This window comes from Xiphophorus maculatus, chromosome 18 (assembly GCF_002775205.1).
Source record: "Xiphophorus maculatus strain JP 163 A chromosome 18, X_maculatus-5.0-male, whole genome shotgun sequence".
NCBI classification, from domain to species: Eukaryota; Metazoa; Chordata; class Actinopteri; order Cyprinodontiformes; family Poeciliidae; genus Xiphophorus; species Xiphophorus maculatus.
Window position 1 is genome coordinate 15,911,108 of NC_036460.1, and position 27,782 is coordinate 15,938,889.

A 27,782-nucleotide genomic window follows, 5' to 3' on the forward strand; every position below is an offset into this window, starting at 1 on the left:
GGCGGTGTAGTTTCAGATTAGCTACGTTCTTTGCATGTTTCAATAGCATCAATTTTGAAAAGGAAAAGTGACTTTGTTTCCTCATGTTAAGATTATGTAGTGCAAATTATATTAGATGATTCTAGTATCTCCAACAGAGTGAAATCTGACTACAGAAAGCTAAAACTAAAATTTACGATGAGTTGCAATTTACCTGTCAGTCTGACCTAAATGTTGACCTGGGAGACATTGACAGCTACGTCAAAATCGATTGATTACCTTAATTCAAAAGTGAAACTTGATTAATTACAGAGGAATGCATGCAAGGGGTATATTTTTGTATGGTTAATAAAAGCAAAACATTCAGTCAGAGAAAACTTAAAAATTATATAACATCAATAAAAAAAAAAGGACTTTCAACAGAAATTTTGACATCCTGAAAATGATGTCAGTATGTGCAGATAGTACTTGGTGGGGCTCCTTTTACATGAGTTACTGCATCAGTGCTGTGGAGCACGGACGTGATAAACCTGTGGCTCTGCTGAGATGTTAACGAAGACCAGATTGCTTTGAGAGTAGTCTTCATCGTTGGATGTTCTGTCTCTCATCCTCCTCTTGATAATAATCCATAGAGTAAAACATGATGTGTTCTCAAATTTCCTGGTAGTAAAATCACACTGCACCTACATCAGCAGATTTTATTGCTACCCAAATCACTGGACCTCAAGCAAAGTCAACATCCTGGATACGTCTGTGTGTGGTGGCTGCTAAAGCACCAACTCCAGCTGCAGTCCAAGCCAATGGGACAGTCCACCAAACCCTTGAATGTGTTTTGCCTTAAAACCTCCTTTTTTATAGTTTTTTTTGTGACATTCAAACCTTTAGAGACTCTGATTTTGGGTTTCAATAGCTCTAAGCTCTAATGATCAAAACTTGAAACATATCACTGTGCGTAATCGATCACTATGAGTCTCTCCTCTTGAGGTAATTTGACAAGTGAACTTTATCTCCAATTTAATGAGATATTGTATTTTATGTTTTACTGTGTGGAGAGAGGAAACAAAACCACTGAGCTGCACAAAAAATTGTTAAATGGATGTTTTCAGAAATACAGAAATCTCACAGCAGTGTCTAGAGGTTTTGGAACCTCTAATAACAGAAACTAATAAAGTTTCTGTTATTAGAAACTTTTCTTTCTAATAACAGAGAACTTTTCCATGATATCATCAAGCCTGTTGAGATCAGAATCTCATATTACTCACGTGTCACTGCAGCTATAAAAATGCTCAGTCAAGGAACAAAATGGACATAAATTCATGCATCTCTCCAAATCCACCGCAAAAAAAAGGAGCCAAGAGATTTGTTCAGTTTCCCTAAATCTGACATCATGTTAGGCGCTAACATGATGTCAAGTACCTGTCTGGTCGTCTTGTGACCGAAGTAATAATCTATGATTGAGAGTATTCACATAAACACTGATCTTATTCTCAAGGTCAAGCTATACACTAAAGGAAGGGCGACATGTTTCACTGTCAACGTCAACACTAGTTTAAAAGAAGGAGATGCTTTTTAGAAAAAGTTTTATTCCAAATTGCTTGCAGCTGTAAAACGTTTAGTCATCAATCACTGCCAGTTGTTCCATTATCTGCTTCCATCTCACTGAGTCATCTGCTTGAGTTGGTCTGTCTTTGCTTTGCTTTTTCTTTACGACAAACCAGTTTGAATGGGAACACAATGGGAGCTTGTTAATCAGACCGACCCACGTTACTCATTTTCCACTGTGCAAACTGCTGCTGTTGGTGTGGGACAAACCTGAGTGGAGTTTGCACACTTCCCACTTTGACTTCAAAGTTGACTCTGTTCTTAATACTGAGTCTAGAATGTGCTCCATGTAAATAATGTTGAATGTAAATCAATTCTCTATTTGGTCATTTGGCTTTAGATTTTGTCTAGTCTTCTAAAATATTTTTCAGCATTAGTTTTTTCTTAAAAATCTCTACATTTCTAATTTCATTAGAATACACAACCATCATATTTTTCCCCCGATTTTTATTTCAAGTGCCCAAAAATAAGCCCTTATGAGAAGCCCAATGTCAGGGCTTGCACAAGACAAGGATTACTCCCACAAAACAATACTGTTTTATTGTCAATACAACACGTCATTCATTTGTATGCATTCATTTGAATGTAATCGTTATAAAACCAGGAAAAGAACAATAAGACAGAGGAGGAGACAACATTTCATCTGTCATTCATTGTTTGAGGCCTTAAAAACACATAATAAATACTGACCTTTCATCAAAATCAAATTTAATCAAACATCAAAAAGGAAGAAAAAATATATATGATTCATGTTCCTAAAGGCTGAAGGACATTATTTGAAACATTCAGATAACCTGTATGAATCATCTTCACAGTGTTTGTTTAAACTACAGCAGTATTCTCATTGAGCTTTAAATCATGGAAAGCAGCGTCATACATTCTCCAGCATGAGACATAAATGGACTACGTGTGGAACGGACTGACGGATACAAGAGAGAGGTTACAGAGCCGCCTTGGAAACGTTTTATTTGAAGAACAATATTTGAAGAGTTTTGTGGTCAAATGAAACAAGCAGCTGCCTATGGATTTGGAAACCAGCCCAACATGGTTGACAAGGTGTTCATGCTCCATTGTTCCACTTTTAATTTCAAACATTACTAAATCCATAGACAGAGCAGCTGAACCTTACTTTTAGGGAGCAGAGGTTACCAAAATGGGCTTACCTTGATCTTGACTAAGAATGGTACAGAACGCTGAAGCAGATCTGATCATTTCGGGACAAAGTGTTCATACAAGAGACGACTGCAGGGTTTAAAATTTAGGTGACTAAATTTTATCTGGGCAGCAGTCTCAACCATAAACATACTAGAATGCAATATTGCACTGACGTGACCTTTTGAAAGATGTCTCTAACGTTTTAAGCGTCATGCATGCAACAAAATATTTCTTCTATGGAAAGATTAAAAAAAACCTACTAGAACAACACAAGATTTTAAAAAGGAGAAACTTGGACCATTTGTATTTTCCAGCCACTTCTCTTATGAGAAACTTCAAGAACTTCAACAGAAGAAAGGTAGGTGATAAAAATGAACTGAAATGAAAATATGCGATACAGAATTATTTAGGCCATCTAGGCACGCAAAAGTTGCACATAAAAAAAATATATAGGTCACAAAAGACTTTGACATCTTGGAAAAAGGAAGGTTAGACAAAAGTTAGCTTAAGTCTTTAGCTGACTCCACCGATTTTGTAATTTGTCATTGTTCTTCGTAAGTTAAATGTGTCGACATAAAAAGATGTATAAAATAATCAAATCTAAATCAGCTTCAAAGCAATTTTTTTTACATTGTACCCACTACTTATCTCACAGTAAAATACAGCAAAAATGAGAATTTCTATGTTGTTTTATCTGGGTCATTTATAGATATTAAAAGATTTTGTATTTTGCGTGTGGTCCACTGACGAATGTGTGTAACATACGAGCAGGTCTTGCCCACAGGTTAACAGTAGGTACAGTGCTGTAAAAATGGATCAATACTTCAAGTTAGCAATACATGCCGTCTATTTTTGCTGGTTTCTTATATTACATACTAAAAATACTGCATAACAAATCTGGGTTAAACAAGTCAATGTTCCATCGTCAGCAGGATTGATGTCTACATGTGGAACAGATAGCTTGTCTTTGTTCAAAATAATTTGACAATTTCTGCAGAGAATAGCCTTCCTGCTCTGAGTTTACATATCAGAGCTAGCACTGCAGGCCCAAGAAGGGACAGAAACGTTATTGTTTAGGCGATCCAATTCACACCAACCAACTTGGCTCTTTGCCCACTTCCTCAAGTTATCAGCAGTGATTGTTTCTATTTCCTCTCTGTCCATTTGGTTATGCATAAACCAAAAAAAGAAGAAGAACGTGCTCCAACTGAAATGAATACTAATGATTCCCATCAAAGTCAGTGTCTGTGCTGGTTCTGTTCTCACAGGTAGGTGGTCGCCTCTCTGTTCTCCCTCTCTCTGGCCTGAGCCACGGCTACATTGATGCACTGCAGCCACTCCTCAGCGTGTTTCTCATCCTCGGCTTTTAGCACGTACGTCTTGTTGTCTGTGAAGATCTCGAAGGCCCTCGGCAGACCCCGATCCCGGCGCTTCTTAGCTACTACCTATGAAAACAACGGAAGATCAGGTGTGAAGAGAGAAAAGAAAAACATCTCTACGCTCAGCAAAGCAGCTGCTATCGCTTTTGTAATTCGCATCATTTACCTTGACGTAGATTTGTTTGTAGCTTAAAAGTTTTTTAGGAATAAACACACCTACTTACACTATTAAAGCCTTTATTGGGAATAATTTGGTTCACAAAACGTTAGCAGAAATGTTTTTACAGGTTTACATTAATAAAGAAATCATAGAAACTTGATGAATGTTTTGCAACTTGCGGTACACTGATACAATCAGGGTAAACGTTAGCTAAAGTTGGAGCAGTGAGGATTAAGGAACCTCTGGGATTAGTCACCTTGACACTCTGCACTTTGCTCAGCTCTATTGGGATGTCATCCAGCTCATCTTTCTGTAAATAAGACAAAGAGTTCATTACCACTCAATAGATTAGATTACCTTTTTTCTGTAAAAACAACATGTGTGATTTTAGCATCACAATGCCTAATGAAACCCTTGAATAAAGAAGCACAATGCTGTTTGCAACCATTTTTGCCAGTGAAATCTACCTCAGAATGAACCATGTCAAAGAAGAACAACTTCACTTTGTTTTTCTCCAGGGCAGGAAAAGAAAAGTCTGTCTCGCTGACCCCTGATCAGTCCAAATGTGGGTGGTGTAGTGGAGTCAGAACCATGTACTCTTACAGCATCGTTAATTATGTGGCTGCAACCACAGCATGAAGCAAAGTCCACCGCAGGAGTCCAACCTTTTGCTAAACAACCTTTTGCATTATTTATTTAGTCATCCGATGACGGCCTCTGTTTGGCTTATTGACCGTTCATAAAGGTCAGACATTTCCTGTTTTTGTCTCCATGGTGTTTTTTCTTGTCAACACTTTTCAACAAATTGGTGAGTACAAAGGTGCATGTATGGACCTTTTCATTTGCAAACCACAAAAAAAAAAATGTTTGAACTATATTAAAATACCTTCTCCTACCTGGTGTCATATTGTGTCAATAATAAAAACTAATGGTTCCCTGTAGCATCAGAAATTGACATTCATGACATCCAACCCATAGAAATACTGCAAAAAAAGATATGTTTCACAAAGACTGAACAAAAGTACGACTGTCATATTTTACCACAAAAAAAAAAAAAAAAACATTACAAAAGGTTGTCTGATACAGATGACAAGACTATAAATCTATACATCTAACTGTATAACTTTATACTCCCGATGACAGTTGTGTTTTTGGCATATTCTGCATATGAGGGAATATAAAGATCCTTTTAGTAATTATGATATTTGATACCAATGATATTTGGCTCCAGTTCCTGTCTGGTCCTGATTAAAAAGCAAACATAATCTTCACCAGAGCTCCAAATTACAGTGCAAGGATAAATACATCTTTTTGATTAGAAATTAAACTTTGTTTAATAGTATCTGTCTTCAAACATGAGGAAAACTCTGATATGTGTCCAGCTGAACTCCAGGGATTCGATTCAGCACTTTTATTTTTATGCAAAGAGTCAGCAAACATTGCTCTGTATAAGTGCGCAGCTCTTTCTGTTTAGCCAGCCATTAACTACTGAATAATTATTATTTTGTCTTGCAAACTTATTTCTATAATCATTTAACTTATTAGAAATATATATTTTGTCACAGTCCAGCCAAAAATGTGTTTTATTGGGATCTTAAGGTGTTAGACCAACACAACATGACAAATAACTGCCATAAAGGTTTTCTTTATTTTTTTTTAAATTTATTTTGCATCTGGTGTGTCTTTGCAGTCAAACCCCATTTAATAAGATACCCCTAAGTGAGATCCAGTATTTAATTCAATAGCGGCATCCACTGAGCCGATGGGTTGGTTTAGAAGAGCATTGATCAAGATGTCTATGATAACTTTGGAGGAGCTGCAGAGATCCATAAATATCTCACTAATCAGGTGTTTATGGGGGATTATCAACATAGTTTTGTCCAAATTATGTCAGAAAACTAACTGTGCCCTGGACAGAGCATCTGCAGGATGAAACATAGCGACGGTGGCATCCATACTGAGGAAATGCTTTCATTCCTCTAGAGCACAGAATCTGTTTAAAGCTGAGGATGATGATTGGAGGTGAATACGAAGCAACTCTGAAGTTTAACTCGATAGAGACTGAAAAAGATTTGATGTATCTTAGCTACTTCATGAAATCCCAGTAAAGTACACTGAAATGTATAGTTGTAAGAAGTAATAATTATTTTGCAAGGCAAATATATGGGTGTTCGAAGTTGTCATTATCATAAACCTAAATAAGCTGAAAAATCTAATTTCACTTTTTGTAGTAGCTCCCTTTTGCATGGATGTTTAGAAGATTTCACAATTTTGCTGTAATTGGCAAAGAAAGGTCTTCCCTTTTCATTTGAGGAAAAATTATTTCACAACAAACCAACCACCTCCAGAACACGCTGGCAGAGGCAAGCTGAGCTCCGAGAACAAAGGCATTCAATCCTCTCAACGTGCGGCTGCTGCTGCAAAACAGAATCCATCAACATCTGGACGGCAGCACAAAGACTATTGTTTAATGTGGGAGGTAAAGAGAAAAAAAAAAGAACATCGGTCCCGTTTCTGCTTATGTTTCACAGATGCTGAATCATGATTTTGAGCCAAACTTGAGTATTTTGACTGTAAACATGCGACACCCATGGGTCACTAATGGCTCCGATGGTGGACTGCATCAACTGAAAACTGGGATGGATATATTGTTAACAAGCCGAGTCAAAAGATTTCATAAGATCAGATTTCATTCTATAGCAAACAATCAGTTCACTGTTGCCAATCAACTATCCTGGTTTTTTGGTGGATCTTTCCGGTCAGGCATGATAGTTTCTTTTCTTTTTAAATAGAAAACAGCTCATTTTCATTTCCACTTTGCCCTTTCTAATCACCACCACTCCTCATGGGGGATTAGTCACTCAGTCAAGCACAATGTGGTGTATAAATCTAGATCTCCGTTTCTGTTTGCGACTTCTGAATAAGGATATCTGATCGAAGTTGAGAAAGGTGTCATTGACTCATGCCTCGGATGTTCCACCCTAAAGTTTCCAAAGTGGGCCAAAGTTTGCTTCAGCCGGATTCACCTCATGCTCCAGAGGGACAACTTAACTTTTCAAGAGGTGGGATTTTTTATTGTTACACAGTTTCATAATAATTCAAATGACATGGAACATGGGGAAATACTGATTGTTTCAACACTGAGATGCAAGAAACAGGAAGAATGTGTGTATATACATATTTATCCTTTTTTGTTTTTACGTTTTCACTGCCTACGTACAGATTTGCCCCGGCGGAAGAGGAGCTGGTTCCCTGCCAAGGTGTAATAGCGGGTCTTCCAGCGCTTGATAAACTTCCAGCGGACCTGTTTCTCCTTCAGCTTCCCTTCGATCAGAGGTTGTCCTTCCTGGTTCACGACTAAAGGGTCACACAAACACAGACCAAAAGACTTAGGAGAAAATGGGATTCAAAAACGACCCATGTTTTAAAAAGAGACATCAACAATATTTTATTTTCACTTCACTGTTAAAAACTGAAAGCAAACATTAGAGTCTATCAGGAATAAACAGTCAAAGGTCAAGAACTCCCATCAAAAATGTTTTTTTGAAGTGATTTTAAATGGATCCACAATCAAAGCACCAAGGCTTTAATAATAAATAAATGAAGATGCTTGGTAAATATTTGCTAAACATGAAGAGTCAAGCATTTCAACTCATAGTACTTAGAGCACCTTAAAACAGATTGAAAATATGACTGAATATATGAAAAGCGGATAAAAAAATAAAAAATAAGTTGAACTCTGGGCCACACAACACATGACAACTATTACCTAATCTCATTGTTGCAGCAATCAGTTCTCATGACCTTTGCTCTAAACTATCTTAACTTTGGGACAGTTTTCATCTACATATCTGAGTGATGAAACTAGTGGATATTTTTTCATTACATTCTGATTCAATGAAATCCTAAAAAACTTGTTGAAGGCCAAGATAACTTTATCAATGAACTCCTCCATCCCCAACAAGAATGTAGTAAAGTACCTGTTGCAAGCAACGTCTCCCCTGCTTTGGCGTTCAACGTCTCAGCTCACGTCAGCCGACCAACAGCATGTTTTCACAATATAAGTGAAAGCATTCAGTTATATTTAGCCTCTGATATAATCTACAATCTGCATGCATACTATACATCCACAAGCACACACACTCTACACCGATCATTAATGTACACTTCAAAGATACTCCAGTAGCTTAAAGTCAGAAGTAAATATCATAAGTTTTCATAAGTTGCAGGAAATGCTGGTTCTGCTGCAGTTTTTATAGTGGAAAGACGTTCACCTCACCAACTGGTGAAAAAACCAATTCACAGCGCAGACTTCAAGAACTGCTGATCTATAGCAGCTGCTAACTGGATCAGTGATGACATTTTTCCGACTTTCCCATCAATCTGATTAAACCATTTGTTTGACATGCCAAATTCCCTTTAGTTCATTTTCTTTTTTTTTCTCCCTGATTTGTTGTTTTTGTTTTCTGCAACAATGACTGTGCCCTTTTGTTCAACCTTAGTAAGTGAAGCTGTATCAAAGAACATGCAGATTATTTCTGTTAGAGAGCAGGATGTGCCTTCGGTCTACTTAAGTTTCTGATGATTGAACTTTTGTGCAGCGATCTTGCCAGCTGAAATAAACACAGAAGAGAGGAAAAAATAATAATAATCAGGGGTGATTGCAGAATTGAAGATTAAATGCAGAAAATACGTCAGCTTCGTTTCGTGGGATTAAGCTTATTCATACTTGAAAGTTTCCTCCAATCCTGGAGAGTGTTTAGTATTGATTCTGAAAAACTGAGTTAGTTTGTCAATGAAACCTTGGACTCTGAGAAGTTGGCTAGGTCAGACCAGTTTGCTTCCAGGGACTAGTTATTGTGTCTTAACAGGAGACTAAACATTGATTGTGCCAAATTAACCTCCAGCTTTGTAAATACAAATCCACATGTGTGACAGCATAAATACTAATATATACAACCCGACACTAAATACATTGTTTGTTTTGAAGTTGAAAACAATTAGGCAGAGGCATTTAGTTTATAATGTCATCATTATTCATATGTATATCTATGTATATAAATATTTTTAGGTACATTTATTATGCAAAGAGTAATAATTGCAAGATATTATAATACAAACTCAGAAACATGGTTAATAAATAGTGCAGTTGAAGTGCTCTTCATAAACTGAGGAAATTCAAAAAGCTGTTCAATATGCTACATTTTTTCCCTCATGTTTTGCACCAACTATCTGATTTATTTCTGCACTGGAGTCATGACAGATTACACTGAGTACACACAGACACAGACATGTCCACCAAGTGCCACAGATCCAAGCAATTTGCTCATTGGGTTGCTGCTGCTGCTCTAGTTGGTGATAAACATAGTAGGTGTAGAAGTGATCAAGGCCAGAAAAAAATGTCCACACATCAAGAGAAATAAGTCCCGATGAGATCATAGCAGACTGACTGACTTCAACCCAATGTTTGATAGATATTTGAAACTTTTGACTGGTGGTGGCTACATGCTAGTGGAATGGCATGACAATAAAATGAAGTTGGAAGTGGATTTATTTCTGAACTGCTGATCATGTGTATACCAACACCATCAGACACCACAAACCATTAGCTGCATTTTGTACAAAACTGATCTAAGATCAATCAAAAATAATGACTTCATGTTAACAGACATCAGCTTATCTGAGCGCTAACCATTTGCGCTGCATCTGGAACATGTCTCTGTCTTTTACTGGTCCACCCTGCTGAGGAGACAAACCAGGAAGAGCTGAGTGTTTGCTCCTCTTATGCACCAACACAGTTGTTTTGTTAAAGTGGTAAGTTAAGCCGACAGAAATATAATAAAAACACACATTAACAGTTGTAACTGCTTACTTTGTATACAGGAAGAATGACCAATCCCTCTACTTCTAAATGTCTGAACACAACCAAACAAAGAACTTAAATAATCCAACCATTTGTTCTGCATCTCAGTCACAAGTCACACAATATCAAAAATCACATTTCAGGTAATGAAACCCTCACAAACCCTCATCTGGACTCTGTGAGGTATTGATGTCAATCTTCAGTGAACTAAAGTAAAATCCTATAACCTTAAAGCATCTTGAGTCTACTTTATCTGTACATCATGTTCCTTTCTCAGTTTATTACACAAACTGGATTTTTTCTATTTTTTCTGGGCTGTAAATATGACAACTTCTGCAGCAATTTATAGGAGAGATCAAGCAGACAGGCTGAAATAGTTATTGCTATCTCCTCAGGCACTTCCTGTTTTCTGGCTTCTCATTAGCATCCATCAAACATCAGAGCAATGGATCTTATAAAGGCTTAAAGCAACTCATCAGTGACGATCCAGTTCTTTCCCTGAGTATTCCCACCCTCCTCTTTAACAGCATCCATCATAATAGGCCTTCTTCGTCTTGTTATGTAATTATGTTAAATGATTTTAAGCTCATAATTTACTGTTGTGAGTTTTCTACAGTAAAAAAACTGATAAAAATCACACAGCCTATCATTTTATTATTATGTCAATCATCTAAACATACTGTGTGCTTTCTGTATCTGAGTGGAGAAACAAGGAGATATTACATGAGTTATGTACAATAGTATATTGAATGCTAATGAGTTTGAAACCAGAACCAAAGATTAAATGCCCCAGATAAACATCTAGGTCAAAGTTTAAAATTACACACATGTGGACTCTACAATATTAATTAATTAGGCTACTTCTGAAGGGAAGGTGTTTCACCTTTTGTTAGGAGTATTAGACTAAAGTAGAGTATTTAAAAAACGTGAAGGTAGAAAGTGCGTACTTTCAGTGACCTTGAACGGCAACAAAATCAACCTGGCTGTCACTCGGTTCAAGTTTCCACAGCAGCTTTGAGAAAAGATTGGTTTCCTTTCAGAAATTTTGAGTGAAAACATCCTACTGAGAAACATCTTTACCCAAGACTGGCGGTGAGATGACAAGAAATGAGAAAGCGCTCTCTCAAAAACCTGTGCTTGATTTAGGGAAGACAGCAGAACATGGTGAGCAAGATAAGGGGAGCAATTTGACTGGCTGAGACATGAACGAGCAAGAACTGCCCGACGAGTGGCTTCAGTTTTTTAAAATTTTTTAAATTTCCATCCTTTCTGCTGGGGTGTGTGTGTGTTTGTGTTCACCTGTGGCCTTCTCAGGGTTGTTACACATGAAGCAAAGCCAGCCCCCCTCCTCTTCGCTGAACCCAAACAGGTCAAAGAAGCGAACCTCCTCCAGCTGGATGTGAAGGTTGTCCAGGTCCTAAAGATGAAAAATGAGAAAACAGGTTTTATATGTTACTTTTATGTGTCTATCACTATTTGGACCAAGAAAAGTTTTTCTATTCATCGTCAGAAGGACTTTGGATCAACTTCTATTAATTTTTCATAATTTCTTTAGCCTAACTCTGATCTTTACCCCAAACGTAACTGTTGCCTGTACAGGCCTGACTCTAAACCTAACCCAGAACAATGCTTCTTCTTGTATTCTTCTTATGGTTTTGGGACCCATAAGAAGCAGTAGGCCTCACAACATAGCGTTTGTTGGAAAAACGGGCCTTACAAGGTGATAAATGTTAAACACACACACAGAGTAATATGTCTTTTTTGCTATCAGACCTCCCTAAATAACCAATAGAGGTCTAATTGTGCACACAGGTAAACCATGTGAAGATAAAACAGGCATCTGTGAAGTCAGAACATGTATGTGCTATTACAGTGAGAGTGACTGAGGACTTTCTGGAAATCAAACAGAGACCAGACTGATCATTTCTCCCAGCAGAAACTCCTGCTGGGAGAAATGATCAGTCACTGCCTGGAAATGGAAAAATATAAAGCCAAATATGAGGGAGTGCAGCAAATGGAACGTTATTGGTGGGTGAGTTACGTCTGGTGAAATTCAGCGTTTTATTTGACTGCACTTCAAGGTCACTGAGTTTATGGCACATTAAAGGTACAGATAAAGGTAATTTTGTTTATATAGCACCTTTTAAACAACAAGGCAATACAAAGTGTTTTACAGGAATTAAAAGGAAATACAAACATTAATAGAACTTATTATCTAAACTTTAACAAAATAACAGAGTCATGTTCTTAAATGACTTGGATTTATTTTGAGGATAAAAATCTGGATTGGGCATCCCTAATTGATTCTTCTACAGTCAAAGTAGTAAATTTACTATCCTACTGATTCTACAGCCGGGCTCTCAAACTGTATTCCTCAGCGGCCGACGTCCTCCAGCTTTTTACGTGTCTCTGCTTCAGCACACCTGGCTCCGTTATAAGCTCATTAGAAGAGCTGACTGCATGCTAGTGATGCAATTTCACCACTCAATTCAAGTGTGTAGGCCAAGCGGCACATCTAAAAGATGCAGGGCTTTGCCCTTGAGGAATGCAGTTTGAGACACTGAAGAGAACAACTCTGAAGCTGGGTTTCAATTCAATAAAAATTCAACAGCTTTACTAGCATCTAGCATCACGGAAAATCTGGAATATGTTATCCTCTGTGAGATACCATTCGTGACTATGGCATTTCATGATTTTCTCTTTTAGAAAACAGAACAGGAAGTAGAGTTAGGAAAGCATTTTTTTTTCACATTTTCAATATTAAATTAACAAAAAGGCTATTTATTTTTTAAGTCAGACATTTTGAGCTTCCATATTTGTCCACTTTTTCCAATACCTCAAATTCTACAATATAATATTTATTACTTTCCCCTTCATATCAAGGAGTAGAGCACAATTATTATTTCAATGACTGAACTTTAAAAGAAAGATGTACACAAACCTTCTGGTTACCTTACCAACACATGCTCATATTTTATTATGCAAGCTGTCTCCTTTAATACCAGGAGCAATTCCGAATTAATAACATCAATCATAGGATCAGGATATACAGTACATTCCCAGACATACTTTTGGCAAGGAACAAAATACCTTGCAACCCGGTTCTTTAAATGGTACACCTGCAATGCCAAGGCAGGACGTGTGGGAAAAAAAAAGATTAATCATAAAGAAGATGCTTAAAAGTTTGAATAAAAAAAAAAAAAAACTTGATTATTGTTTCTAGTTTGCAGTAAAAACAATGTGTCAGCCAGAAACTGACCAAGAATGCCAAATTGGAACATAAATTTGCAACAGAACAGATTTAGGAATGAATTATTTCACAACAGCAAACGTACAAGATGGCAGTCATTTACTTCTGAACCCACTATTAGAAAAAAGTTAAGCACCACAGCATGCCAGTCAAATGAAAAGTACATCACTGTATTGTTAGAATAAACTTCAAAGATCCTGCGTGACAAATATGCTGCCGAGCTGTGAAACAACACAACATTTTTGATTCATCAGGGAAGAAAGATAAATCATTCTAATAGACATAAAGAAACAACAAACATGAAGTCTCCATTCCCGACGGCGCCTAGTCTACATCTGTCGGCCTCCATTCACTCTTTAACTTTGTGTTCCGGTTATAATTACTTCGAAATAAAGATAAAAAAACTGTAAGTACTTCCAAAAAAATGAGCATGTGCTGCCCTGATTCAGCACAAGTAAACTTCGATAGCATTTACGAACCATATCCCCATGTTTACTTTATGTACATGTTTTGGATGTGCACAAATCTTGGAAGTATTTAGATGGAAGTATTTAGTATTTTTTGTCTTCAAACTTCAAGCTAAGTTTATGAGATCACATGCGTTTATCTGAAACCGATGAGAGGAACTCAAATGAGAAACAGGCTTCATTTCTGCCTCCTTGGATATTTAGATTTCATAAATGAAAGTCAGGAATCCAGACACTAAAAGCTTTTTAAAAGGGCACATGGAGGGATTGCATGTCCCTAAACATCTTTATCTAATCAGCTTGAGCTCAGTCTTTATCACCATGTAACCCACTTTCCACCCATTTGTCCCTCTACCACGGACAAACAAACCAAGGAAACAAAAGGTCAAAACCCCTTCTCCCTTCGGTCTCCTCCTGTTTCTTACCTCTTATTCCTGTCATTTATTTTTTCCTTTAGATTTTCTTGTACGTAAAGTCATGCAAATAAAAGATCTATTGCAGCTTAATCCAGTTTTAATTATTACCGTACTCTATCTCCATCACGTCCTCCTTTTCCGTGCTTCCTGTCTTCTCCAATCCATCACCAGCTCCCCGTGTTGTTGTCTTTACCTCCCTTCATGTTTCTCATTTTGTCTTCCACCAGCTTTCTGTTTTCTCTGGACCATAAAACTGCTTAAAATAAGTTGTCAGAAGCCAAACATAAGTCCCCTCTTAAATCACAGAAGCCCCATAAAGCTTTGCAGGCTCCCTTTAAATCTCTCTGCTGATACAGATGTAATTGGTAACCTTTTCTGCCTTATATATATACGTGTCCGACATATGGTTCTGATTGGCTCTCAGGTCCCGGAGAGAAACTGTGGACCTGATTGGGAAGGAAAGATGGGGGGGAAAGAGGAAATGCTGTGCATAGAGATTCAGAGAAAGGTTGTGACCTTCTTCCTTCCTCTCTCTTGTTAAATCTTGTCTTCTTTATGGCTGTTTTCTGCTCCCAGAGAAAGAGAGGCCACACTGTTTTTAAGGAAATAAACAGGGATTTAGCCACAGCCAATTCTTCCTGTTATTTGCACCAAACGTGTTTCTGGTTACCAATCTGTGCCACGAACTTAAGTTGTTATTCATAGATTGGTTCTGAAGTGCATTTGAGATCAAGGTCCTCTTCAGACATTCAATTCTGTTCATCTTGAACAATGCACTGGGACCGCAAGTAGCACAACAGACCCTCAGCATGATGCTACCACCTCCATGCTGGACATTTGGTACAGTGTTGTCAAGTTTAAAAGCCTCCTTGAGCTAAACAGTTTAATCGTTGCATTGCCTTTGATGACACTGAAGTTGCTTTTCTCTGTTCAGTGAAGTTGGACACATGTGTGAGTAACTTCAGGGTTCACATCCCAACCTAAGCTGGTTGCACCGAAACTGTATACTTAAAGTGAGAGAAAGGACAGATGTGGTTTCTTTGTAGCTGTAATCATCTAGTAATGACTTCTGACGTTGTGACATTTTCAAAAAGAGCCTCCCACCACCACAGGATAACAAATGCATAGTAAAAGCTACACATATACTGAAACACACGACTTCTCTGTGTGGCTTGACTTTGAGCTGGCGCAGCACAAACAGACATGATAAAGATGACTGAGAGCGAGGCGAGGACTTGTATAAAGAAATGTCCATTTACCAGAGTCAGAATGTAAATACAAATGACGCTCACACTTTGTGATGATGATATCAGGCCCACTGCTGGGAACACACAGCACACACACACTTTATATATGTGTCTATATGTTTGTATATAGACACACACATACATGCACCCCCCTTTCCCCCCACATATATATATAAATAAGTTTACCTTTCTTTGTGGGGTGGATTGTTGTGTCATGGCCATGGAAAAGCTGTGTGATCCTTTAAGCTGCGTCTTCTCCCAAAGAGAAGCTAATCTTTCGACACTTTTGTCTCTGCTGCACAGAGTGGCACTTGACTTGCTCTGTTGAAACCGGATACAAAATTAAACACAAGGAAAAATCTACAGTGCATAAAATAAATTCAACCCACACATTTTTAAGATGGCGAGTTTTTGTGATAGAAAAATCACAACAATGTCAGCTTTATTCTCCAAACTTATGAACACAAACAAGGAAATTGTTTTTTATTAGTTGTTTGTTGCAGTTTGGACCTCCCCATTTATGTTGCTGAGCCAAACCACAGAGTCATGAACGAAAGGCTGCAGAGTCAAAACGTGACACTAAAAAGTACAAACTTACACAAAAAAGCTGTTACAGTTTTTCTATTTTGCTTTAGCTCAAAACCAATTATTTGTTGTTTTTTTTTAGCTGGATTACTCATGATATATCACACATTAAATGTACCGGTACTTTATTTATCATTACTTATCATGGTCTAATTTTCACATAAACCTGGCATTTCACCAGGCATGTGTGGACTTTTGAATTCAGCCATATAAGGCAACAGTCATCAAATAGAGATGAATGATTCCATTAAGTAGGCCAAAAAACTCGAAGAAACAGATGCTGGACTTATCTTAGGACAAATGCAAACCTCTGATATTTATGGTGATAAATTTAAAAGATAAATTTTAACTGGGTGAAGGCCTGTCTAGCCTACTGGGAGTGGTCTCCTGCAGTTATGGCAAGTCAATAGTATGAGCTGTAAGTAAGAGCTGCAATATCCCAGAAAGAAAGTTTTAATTTCACACTCAACAAAGTGTTTGAAAGAGTTGTTAAATCACCAAATCACTAACATCTAAGCCTCAAGCAAAATTAAAGCATCCTGTATCTACTGGCACCTTCGGCACTAGATACAGAGCAGCAAACTGTCTGGAAATAAATTAATCTTTCATCAAAATACCGTAATTCACAAAAAAAATACTAACGGGTTTATAGTCTGATACCTTTTTGTTTGTTGCATCAGAAATTTGTGGTGCAAATGTATTTCTTTTTACTTTGAATGAACATCCTGGTAAAATGAATTTGAAGCTGAACAGTTCGATTTCCTGTTTTAAACAGAGAGTGTAGTAACATATGCAGACTGGTGACTTGGTTGCACCTGTAGATGCAGCAGCATGATGTGAATCCAAAGGTGAGGCTGTTGGCTGGTCAGGAGGAAACTGGATTTGGCGTACAGGCAGTAGTAACCCTTCAGGGGACAGGAGAACGAGAGCTTGGCCACGCAACCTCGATTTGAATCTGTTACAAAAAGACACCAAATGTCAACAACAAATAAAAAAAAAAATGCAGCAGATATATACATTCACAATCTTATTGGTCATGGTAATAAAAAAAAAAAAACTTAACTGGAAGAACTGGACAGGAGTATGTAAACATTTGCAGTTGTTTTGTATTTAAACATCTTTCTCTTCGTGTTTATACTTCTCTGAATGCTAAACATCAACAGCTCAGCTCGGTAACGGAGTTATGGGAATTATACCCAAGAATTACACCACATCTAAATCATCATAAAAAGTCTTTTCTTTCTACCATCGCCTCCCAAAACATTCAGGGAAAAAAGCAAACATTTTGACACTGGAGAGAAATCCTGTGGGCTCATAAAGAAAAAGAAAATGAAACAACAGATGGGATTCTGAGGCACATTGTCAGCTAAATAGAAGTTCAATTGATCCAACATGTGATGTAACCTGTAACTCAGGTTCTGTGGTCTAATAATGCAACTGATACAGGTCAAACTAATCGTGTTACCTTGACACATAAAACAGGCTGTCAGCGCCGTCAATGAATTTATTCAACCCACACAAAAACATCATACTGGCTCACTGATATCTGTGCTAGTGTGTTTTGTCTACAAGTCCTAACATTACACCATCATAACCTGATTGCAAAAGGTTAAAGCAGAGAAAAGACCAAGGGGTGGACAGAGTAAGTCCAACAAGCAGTCCAGATGAAATTGTCTTTCGCTGCAGCATCATCATCATGAAACTCTGTGTGTCTCATTCTTTTCATTGTTTACATTAAACACTCAGTGTTCTGATAAAGCAGCTCTGATAGGAGCTGGGCTGCGAGCCCCGGTGTCGATCGTCATTAATACTAAGAAAATACATTCACAGTAAGAGTAAAGAGTGTTTTCAGAGTGCCATTCTTTACATTTATTTCTAGATTTCATCAGATTACCAGAGTTCAGAGAGGATATCATTAACTTCATTTTCTTTCATGTATGAGAAAGCGTGAAGTGTTTTGGGTGCTGTTTCACTCTTGGCCACTATGAGATACAATGACTAAAATGAATTGATTATAAAATTTACTTTCACTCAAAATATCATCGTCTCAGGTTGTCGTGATCATCCATATTTCTGTCTACCTGTGTGTTTAATGGAATCTGCCTGTCGCAAATGGTTAAACACAGAAAAACTGAACCTATGAGTAGAAATGTTTGCCTGGCTGCAAATAGTTAGGACTTTAATTCTGTATATGATTTGTATATGCATTTTTCTAGTGCAGGATATCTGCTCATCTGTCCATCTGTCAAATACCACATTCCCATAATTTCACTAACATTACACGTTGCGAAGCTGCAGCAAAAACAAACCCCTTCAAAAACAAAAATAAAAAAGAAGATGATGACAAAAGGCTTGGTTAAAAACATGCCGGCCAAAGTTTGATTTAGGTGAATCAAATTGATTAGAAAAAATGAAAATAAGCAAAAGTAATCAAACATAAATGACAATAAAATATCTGATCCCCAAATATCCGAAAGATGACTGACAACATGTGAAAGCGGATTAGATTTGGAGGCAAAGCCGTTTCTCATTTCATTGTTTTATTCATGCGAACCTCTTGAACTCTTTGTTTCTGCTCTGTGTTGGCTGGAGAGTCTGCAGGCACACTGAAACTACTTCCATATACTCATGGCTGTTCATACTTTGCACTACATTACCTTCATCTGTTTCAGCTTAGTGTCACGGGCATTTCTTATGCCACTCACTTCTTACTGGGTGGATGTTTTTCCACATATAATCTTATTCTCTTCATCAATTTGCTCATCTGCTTTTACTGAACTAATTAAAAACTCTGTTAATCACTCCTGTTTGATTATGTATCCTTTGACAGGTTGTCTTTGGGCAGCTTTAAAGCGGTGCTACTACACATACTGGCTGATTAGACCAAAGAGAGAGTTTCTAGTATATAAAAGATGCACTGAAAATTGATCACTCATACTGCATTAGCAGGTGGTTTAGGATGCACAAGGCCATTCCCTTATAAAAAGTGTAATTGTATATGTGTGCTTGGTCTGACTTAGAGATTTCGGATGCCTTCATAAAATCATATTTTGATGTTTCTTCTGGCTGTTTACATATAGAAGACGGCAAGAAAATAAACATTTTGATGTTCTTTTACCAAAATCTGCGAGAAATTACTATGAGCTAACACTTAAACCACAACATATCAGCAACATGTCATGTCAGGTCACAACATGAACATATCAGTTTCTGAAAACCTGCACATTCTTCCTCATGTTCATTCTAGCAGCAACAGGGAATAAAGGAGTTGGTCCTCAAACCCAAACTCTCTGCTGGGGGGTATGTCTGATATATATTACAGACAGAAACATGACTGTTTACAATAAGGAGAACAAAACTGAAACAAAATTTCTACAGTTTCAAGGTCTTTAGAAAAACAGCATGACAGTGTTAGAGCGCTATAATGTCTGTAACTCTGTCAAATATGAATCATCACACCTACTTTAAGTAGCAGAAGTTAATTTTATTAGTAGAAATTGAACATATTAAGTGTTTTCTTTTCTTACAGAGTAGAAAACTGAGAACACAACGTAAAGCGTCTAAATTAACTTATGCCATTTTTTTCCATTAACATCTGAACTTCTTAAAATGTTCCTGTTGGTAATTAGGCCTGTGAATTTCATTTACAACCTTCACCTGCATGGATCATTTTACCTTATGAGAGATGTGTTATATCCAATAACATTGTTTACAGTGGAACTGTAAACATTTTTGTGTTGGGCATTTTTTGGGTCCTCTAAAAGTGGATAGGAGACTGAACCCTACAGTTCCTACTTGCAGAGGAAAAATCTGGCAAGTATTTTAACAACAAAGAAAAAAAACATGATGTGAAGTTTATAAATGCTAAATCAATTATCAATGCTGTCTACACTGATTTAAAACGCTACAGCCGGTTCAGCAGTCGTTGGAGGCTTTCTCAACGCAGAGACGAGATTTGGCAGAACGGCCAACCAGGCTGAGACCAAACCAGTGAACAGCAGGAGGAAAAGGAGACAAGCCACTGTGGTTCTTTATGGTTTCCCAACTCATAACTGAGGCGCATGTTTCCTAAATACAATAAACAATATCAAACAACAGTAAATAACAGATTAAGCTGTTAGGTGTTGGCAGAGGGGATATGGCTAGTTTTTCAAGGGTGTAACCCACAAACTCGACTCCATTGTTCAACTCACAAAAGCATTTTTCTTAAAAATGTGGCACCAGTTAAACAACTAAAATGCTTTTTGTGTAAAGTTTACATGAAGACATTCCTCTTTTTAGACATCATACTATAACACTGTTTTAGACTTTATACCAACCAGCAAAAAAAACATAGATCACAAGAAAAGTATGTCAGGAAGTTTTAGTGGTTTTGAAATAGTAACTTTGTAGGTCTGCAGTATAACCTGAAAGCAGAAATCCAGACCTGGTATAGTTGCTATAATCTAGATGTTTCTATTTCCTCCAGTAAATAAAGACTACTCACAGTTACTCTGTGCTGTAATGTACACATGTTTCAAATCAATGTGAAGCCTTTGAAAAACCTATGAATATTGCATTTTATACATTAAGTGTAGACATACCAAGGTAAAGAGTTGTAGGAAGTGCCAAACTGTAGGAGGTAGTGCATAAAGGACAAAGATAAACCACAGGAACATCATGTGAGCCTTAACCCTACCTGGTGTGGTTATACTGTACATAGTAAATGAAAGCAGATCTCAGAGATGCAATACACAATGGAAGGTGTCTCAACAGACAAGATAGAAAATAACTGGGATCCCTGGGACCCTAACCCTAACCCTGGGATCAAGAAATGCAACAGACATTTGAAGATTGCACCAAAAAGCCAGAAGTGGCTTATCATACCTATATGTCGCTTGGATAGGGTTTGAATCATTAATCAGGACATGCTATTTTAAAATCTAAGTTGAAGAAATAGAAATAAATCTGTCTTTTTGGGTCTAAAGTGCAACTAATCAGCTCAATACTGACCTCTGCGCTGAGACCAAGAGTTGGAGGAGAAGGTATTTTCATAACACACCATCAATCAACACCTGTCACCACATGTAACTATCAACTCTTTTATTTTCAGGATGTTACGTAAAATCTCCACTGTCCCCTTTCTGGAAAATCTTCTCACAATCATTTTTATAATTACTACATTACAGCTTGTTCAAGTACTTGAGCTCATTCCAGCACTGTAGTACTTTATGGAAAACAATGTACCATGCAATCTTAAACCAGTGGTGTCCAAAGTCAATGGTTTTGAAACCCTAACCCTTCAACACATCTGACTCAAATGATGGTTCGTTAGCAGACCTCCACTGAAGTTTACAACATGCAGAGGAGCTAGTTGGGCCATTTAATAAATCAGCTGTGACGATTCAATCAACAGAGATATCTAAAACTGGCAGGACAGATCTCAAATTATTTTATTAGGATTTAATGTGATTTTCCTCCCCAAAGGAGAAACAAGAAAATCTAAATGAAAACAGAATCCAGTGCCACTGATTGTTCACTAAAATGCATGTGTTCTGTGAACATATCATGGGTTAGTTGGGTAATTTTAATGAACAGACATTGATCATGAAGATCAATAAATCAACAAAGTTGTTGAGAGGTTTAAAGAGGAGTTAGGCTATATAGCAACGGCAGCAATACAAACCAGAAATATTTACTCTGAATAAAGGCAAATATGCAACATTTTTGACACTCTCATTTGTAAAAAAAAAAAAAAAAGAAATGAAAAATCTTTCAGCTTCGTTCACCTTCATAATAATGCATCCTTTTTTCTTGGTCTGTAAAATAAAATCTCTAGAAAATAAATCTTGTGGTTGACATGTGGCAAAGCTTAAGCTACATCAATATTTTTTGCAGCACATGGCACTTCTAGGTCTGGCTGTAGAAAACCTATTAGGAATCACTCACTTTACCTTCAATCACACACTGCTCTGGAACCGGGATCCGCTTCACCATGTCGTTGCAGAACTCCCTGATCGTCTCCATGTTGTCTCTTAAGTGAATGAAGAGTCTGTCAGCTTGCTCCTGTTCTGCTTCCTCTCTGTTCACATCTTTAATCTCAGCATTTTCCACCTCCTTTTTCTCTGTTGTGACAGACAGGGAGTTGTCACTTGTCAGTTTCTTTTCTGCCGGTGAGACTTCATGGCTGTCTGAGGGCTGATTAGGCTCAGCATTGGAAACGCAGTTCTCTGAGCTTGGCTCTACAGCTTCACTGTCCTCTCCTGTATCTGAACTGATGGAGCGTGAACGCACAATATGAAGAGCCAGGCTCTTTGACCTGTTGAAGACCAGAAAATTAAATAAATGAAGGAAATATCAATCTTAAATTAATTAAGCTTAAATTATTACCATTGTTTTAACGAAGCTATTCTGTAACCATAATGTTAACAATTCCATCTTTAACATTACCCTTTCTGTAAGATTTTTGGTGACCATATTGTCACCAAAAATGACAGTATGGTCATTTTTGACCATACTGTCATTTTAGCAGATATAGATGTGTTAATTCTCTTTGTGTGCAATCGTTTAGTTACTGCTACTAATTCCTCCATAGAAATATACGTTTTATTATGTTGTCTTCTAAGAACCCTGCTCTATTCACCAATTTAAAGAAATGATTTGATGCACCATCACCATCACAAGCTAACCTGTTGAATCTCATCTCCCGTCTCTCCTCCTCGACGCCTTGGCTCAGGCTGTGGCGTCGCTGCTGCGGAGGAGAATCCTCCCCTTCCTCCTCTGTCGTTCCCACATGTTGTGTTTGCTCGTCAAATTTCTGGACTTTTACCTGCAGTCGCTGCTCAGATGTCCCTCCTCCTCGACCAGCGGGAAGAGGTCCACCTGAAGATGGACATGCCTCTTCCACCCTGTAAGAGATTTAGATTGTTCATTTCTGATTGTCAAAATGTTTGGGTCCATTCCTGACAGTTTCTTTGATTTGATATTTTATTTTTTACTTCCAGGTGCCACATTATTATGTGTATTTTGTAACTCAAAATTATTTTATTAATAATAAACCAGCTTACATTAAGCTGGCTTATTACAGTTTTGTGTGGTTTTCATGCTAAATCTATGTTAATATACACACATTAAACATTTTTTCCAGCTTTGCATGCGCAGCAAACACAGAACAACGAAAAATCAGTGTGTAGAACCACCCGCGTTCAGACTTACTCTTAGCAAGACTGAATATGGTAAGATTGTAAAATGTACTGTCATAGAAATGATCTGATTAGTGCAGACAGACTCTGCAGTCTAAGGTAACAACATTCGGTGTTTTGCTTGCTGTCGTTTTCACATTAATTCCAACCTGCAGTGTAGGGTGGTTTTGTCCTCCAGTCGTCTTTCCAACACTCTGGCTATGGCAGTGAATGAGTTGCTCATTCTGTAGATGTCCTTCCCACAGCCTCCCAGTAACGATGGGTATCTGTCAGTCAGAGCTCTGATCTCCTGCAGCAAGGTGTGGTGAAAGTTGTGCTCCATACTGCCCAGGAGGGACACCAGGTAGACCAATGAGCTGTGGGCATGGGTCTGGAGGACGGGGGCAACAGAAATCAGCAAGCGTACAGTTTAGTAGCAAACATACAAATTTTTAAAGTAGGTACATTACAGGGTATGTTTGAAGAAAAAGTACACTAATAACTGAATTAAAACCAAGATCGGTTTTATAACGTCCAGTGTCATAGCTTAGGAATATATAGAGAAACAAGAAATCTCTCTCTAAAGGCATGAGATAAATGGGTAACACTTTATTTGACGGGTTGTGAATAAGACTGTCATGACACCGTCATTAACATGACATAACACCTGTCATGAACTTGAGTAAGACTTCATGAATATTTATGACTGTTGTCATAAAGTGTCATTCGGTAAATCATGACACTTTTAATACAAAGTTGACATTATTCAAAATGTTTTTGTTATGACAACTTGACATTAACCAAGAAATCATGATTAATCATTACATTTGTTATAAAAGTATTAAATTTGTTATAAAAGCTAAACTTTAGCTTTAATAACATAAAGCTACATAATTTTTAAAGTTTAATCAGTAATACTTTTATAACAAATTTATGTCAGATCATGATTTCTTGGTTAATGTCAAGTTGTCATAACAAAGACATTTTGAATAATGTCAACTTTGTATTAAAAGTGTCATGATTTACCGAATGACACTTTATGACAACAGTCATAAATATTCATGAAGATTTACTCATGTTCATGAGTTCAGGTGTTATGTGATGTTTATGACGCTGTCATGACAGTTTTTTTCACAACCCGTCAAAGTGTTACCGATAAATCTAAAGATAAATCCCTTTCTGCAACAACAAATTGATTTATCTTTACAGAAAAAACAAGGCTATGTTAAATATTATTTTACAGGCATAATGTTGCTTGAATGATTGGGATTGCCAAAGTGCAATTAATGTAAGAATAACACTGATCTCAACAAAAGTTAACTAAATAAGGAGTGAAATCTAGTTTCCTACAGTGACACTAAAAAACACTGCTGTTTTTTAAGAAAAGTTGTTGTATTGTTTAGGTAAATTGTCCCAATGGACTTTATTTGATCACAGTTATTTTAATACAATTCCATCAGACAGTACTTATTTATATTGTGAAAAAAAAAACTTTAATTTATCTTTCAATCTAATAGCCTCCGACTAAAAAAACAATCTTTATTTTGAGAACAGTTACTGGAAAAAAAATATTTTAAAAAGTACTTAAAGTAATATATTGGTGGTTGATGTTTGCGTTGTTAGCATCGGCTTTTTATTTTGGACCATGAGATTATGCTGCTGCAATGGGTTAATTTTTCAGACTTTTTAAAAAATCTTTTCAAAGATGCCAGAGTAAAAGTGGAGGTTAGAAGGACACTTAAAAGGAGTTGTTCAAAAAAAACAAAGTGAATAACCAGACATAATTACCAAAAACATATTTGTTTGTTCAGATGTATTCAGTCTTATGGTTATTTTCTAATGTTGTTCTTGTTGAACAACAAGAACAACTCTAAAATTTAATCTGCTGCGTTATGGGAAAACACTTGAACTGGATGTACACGTTTTGCTAAAAAGGTGAATTTAAATGCGATTAGTTTTGCTTTTCCAGCCAGGTTGGAGGTCGGCTCTGCTCTCTGCTCTTTTCTGCCTGAATTATGACAAACTATAATAAACACAAGTACATGCAGCCAGCTCTCTGCAAGCTGAGAAAGTATAAACTCCTTCATTGTCCAAAATGTGATTTCCTAGCAAGGGGTCTTTGTAATAATATTCATATTTCATGTCTGCTATTGTTTATCTGCCCAGTTTATCTGCCCAGTGCTGACGCAAAGCGGCTTCTGGCTTCGTCATGTCAAGGGACGGTTCACACCTGTCTGAGAAAGTTTGATATTTGAATCGCAGACACTTGATTGTCTTCCAGTCCAAAAGTTAACCAAGATTTAAATCACAGTAATTAGAACAGATGCTGAAAACATAACAGTTCTCTCTGGCTGTGATCCAGGTCAAAGGATTCATGTGGTGATACAAACAAAACTTTTCCTTTAGAAAAAAGAACCACAATGAAACCTTTGAAACAACTTTTCTTTTTTTTTCTAAATAAGGTCAGATATAAAAACAGAGCCAAAATCTGCTTGCATATTTTAAAACGCACAGAGTAATGAGGTGAGAAGGACGAAGCTACATCTGGCACCTTTCATAAGCACTCTCTGTAGAGCCATAAATTTATTCGCTGATCCTAAAAAAAGAGTAGAATATGTAGAACTTGACCTTAGAATTTGGTAATATGCCACAAGGATTTGGGAGAGCTTAGCCCATAAATGAGTCAGAAACTCGCCTGCAGCTCAGGCTGGAGGTAAAAAGACTAGAAGGATTTCTATTCACACAGATTGCAGTTTTAATTTTCTTTTTAAAACAAAACCTTTACATATCGCTTCAACGAAACATCAATGCATTAGTATTATGCTATGCCTCCATAATAACATAGCAAATGATTTGCTGTATAATTATTTAGAAGCACTTGGCAAGGATTCAGCATCCTAAGCATCCACTTACTTTTGGCTAAATTCCTATGCAAGAGATCACTAATCAGTGTTAACAGCTTCTTAATGATAAGTTTCTAAAAATTGTGGCAGCATAACAAGAGTCAAATTATAATATCAACTGTCTCGTCTCAGGAGGACACTCAGAGAAAATACTTAATATTACTCTGACATGAGGATTTTAGCCTGAAACTAAGACCAAATCAGTGACGATGTGTTTGGAGCAAAAAGAACTAGAAATGCAGCATGATTAAAGTAATTTGCAAAGCATTTTATATCTCTCTGGAGAGCTTCTGAGCTGGACATACTGTTTATACTGGATTATATCATGGATTGATTGATTCAATTGAAATAATTTGTTTATAAAGTGCCTTACGGCTACATTTGTTGTGAAATGGTTTAATATAAACTGTACTGAATCGATGTGTCCATTGTAGATAAACTTTAATGAGACATTTGTGTCTTTACATACTGGTTTCAACATTTGTGTCTCTCTATATTTTGTATTGTGTTTTTCAGGCATATGCTCAGCTGTGAACCAAATAATCCAATCCTTAAAAAGTATTAGGTTGAGGAACCGGAATGAATCCTATATTTTTTGTGTGTTATAGTGTTTGGTTCATTAACTTTTTAGTTTTTACCTAATCCCATCCAAGACAGGATTTTTTTTTTTTTTTAGGTTTCATAGACATTTTTCATGTAGTCGATGTGCTCTATGGGAATAGTTTTAAAATGTAACCAGATATTCCTCTGAACAAAATATAAATCTTTCAGATTCGTGAGGGATTTCAGATAGTGAAAAATAATCCTCCTTTCATTAAAAGTGAAACATAATCATCCCCTTAAGAAATCTTGATATAATATTCATGTTCAGGACACGCTGTGTAACTTTAAACTAGAACTTATAACTTACTTCTGGGATGTTTTTCTATTGTCTCTGGGAAAAGTTGAGTATTGGTAACAGAAAAACTACAACCACTTAAGCCTTGGGGGAGTTATTTATCAGATTACAGACACTTATAGAGGAAAACTACTTAAAAATAATTAAATTCAATCCACTGCTGGTCAGTTTGTTGGATACTGCACAGACACTCAAGTGTGGATCAAAACTAATTATTGTAAGAAAAGATCTTCATTTAAAGTTTGGCACAAGTGGACAGTAAAGATGCTGAAGAGGTCAGATGAGATCAGTACTGAACTTTCTGGTCTACATATAAAACACCATATGTGGCAGGAAAAAAAACCCTACACATGAAGCCATGTGTAGGGGCAGAAGGTGATGTTTTATCAAAATAGGTATCTATAGTAATAGTTGAAAATGTAATATCTGTAGCTCAATCTGACCTGGAGCTATTTAACAAAAGAGAAATGAGTAAAACAGTCATTTTGTCAAATGTTTTGCAACGAGGAAAGTGTTGAAATTTTTTAAAATGTTTAAAATTAAAAATGCTAAATAATATATTCATGTGAAATTACTTATTTCATCTCCTGAACAATAAATGTAATTTAAATTATTTTGGTGAATCAAACATAGGTTCTTGTTAAAAAGAGACTGGCAAGTCATGGATCAAAAGAGCATATTTGCCTTATGAAGAGAAAGACATAAAAATTTTCTGGGT

The 27,782-nt window shown here is 36.9% G+C and overlaps 1 protein-coding gene across 4 annotated transcripts in view; it reads right to left on the bottom strand.

Moving 5' to 3' along the window:
* Nucleotides 1-2,106: 2,106 nt before the first annotated feature.
* Nucleotides 2,107-27,782, bottom strand: part of veph1 (ventricular zone expressed PH domain containing 1) — a 65,670-nt gene continuing 39,994 nt past the window's right edge. The window contains exons 8-16 of one of the 4 annotated variants that reach the window (XM_005805929.2): nucleotides 23,434-23,654; nucleotides 22,772-22,990; nucleotides 22,037-22,401; nucleotides 16,919-17,058; nucleotides 15,705-15,839; nucleotides 11,438-11,555; nucleotides 7,496-7,632; nucleotides 4,532-4,585; nucleotides 2,107-4,181 (exon numbers count right to left, since the gene is read on the bottom strand). In XM_005805929.2, coding sequence (XP_005805986.1) covers nucleotides 3,999-4,181; nucleotides 4,532-4,585; nucleotides 7,496-7,632; nucleotides 11,438-11,555; nucleotides 15,705-15,839; nucleotides 16,919-17,058; nucleotides 22,037-22,401; nucleotides 22,772-22,990; nucleotides 23,434-23,654 — 1,572 coding nt within the window. In that variant the 3' untranslated portion in view covers nucleotides 2,107-3,998. The other 3 variants (XR_002754343.1, XR_002754344.1, XM_023351313.1) reach the window with 3 other exon arrangements.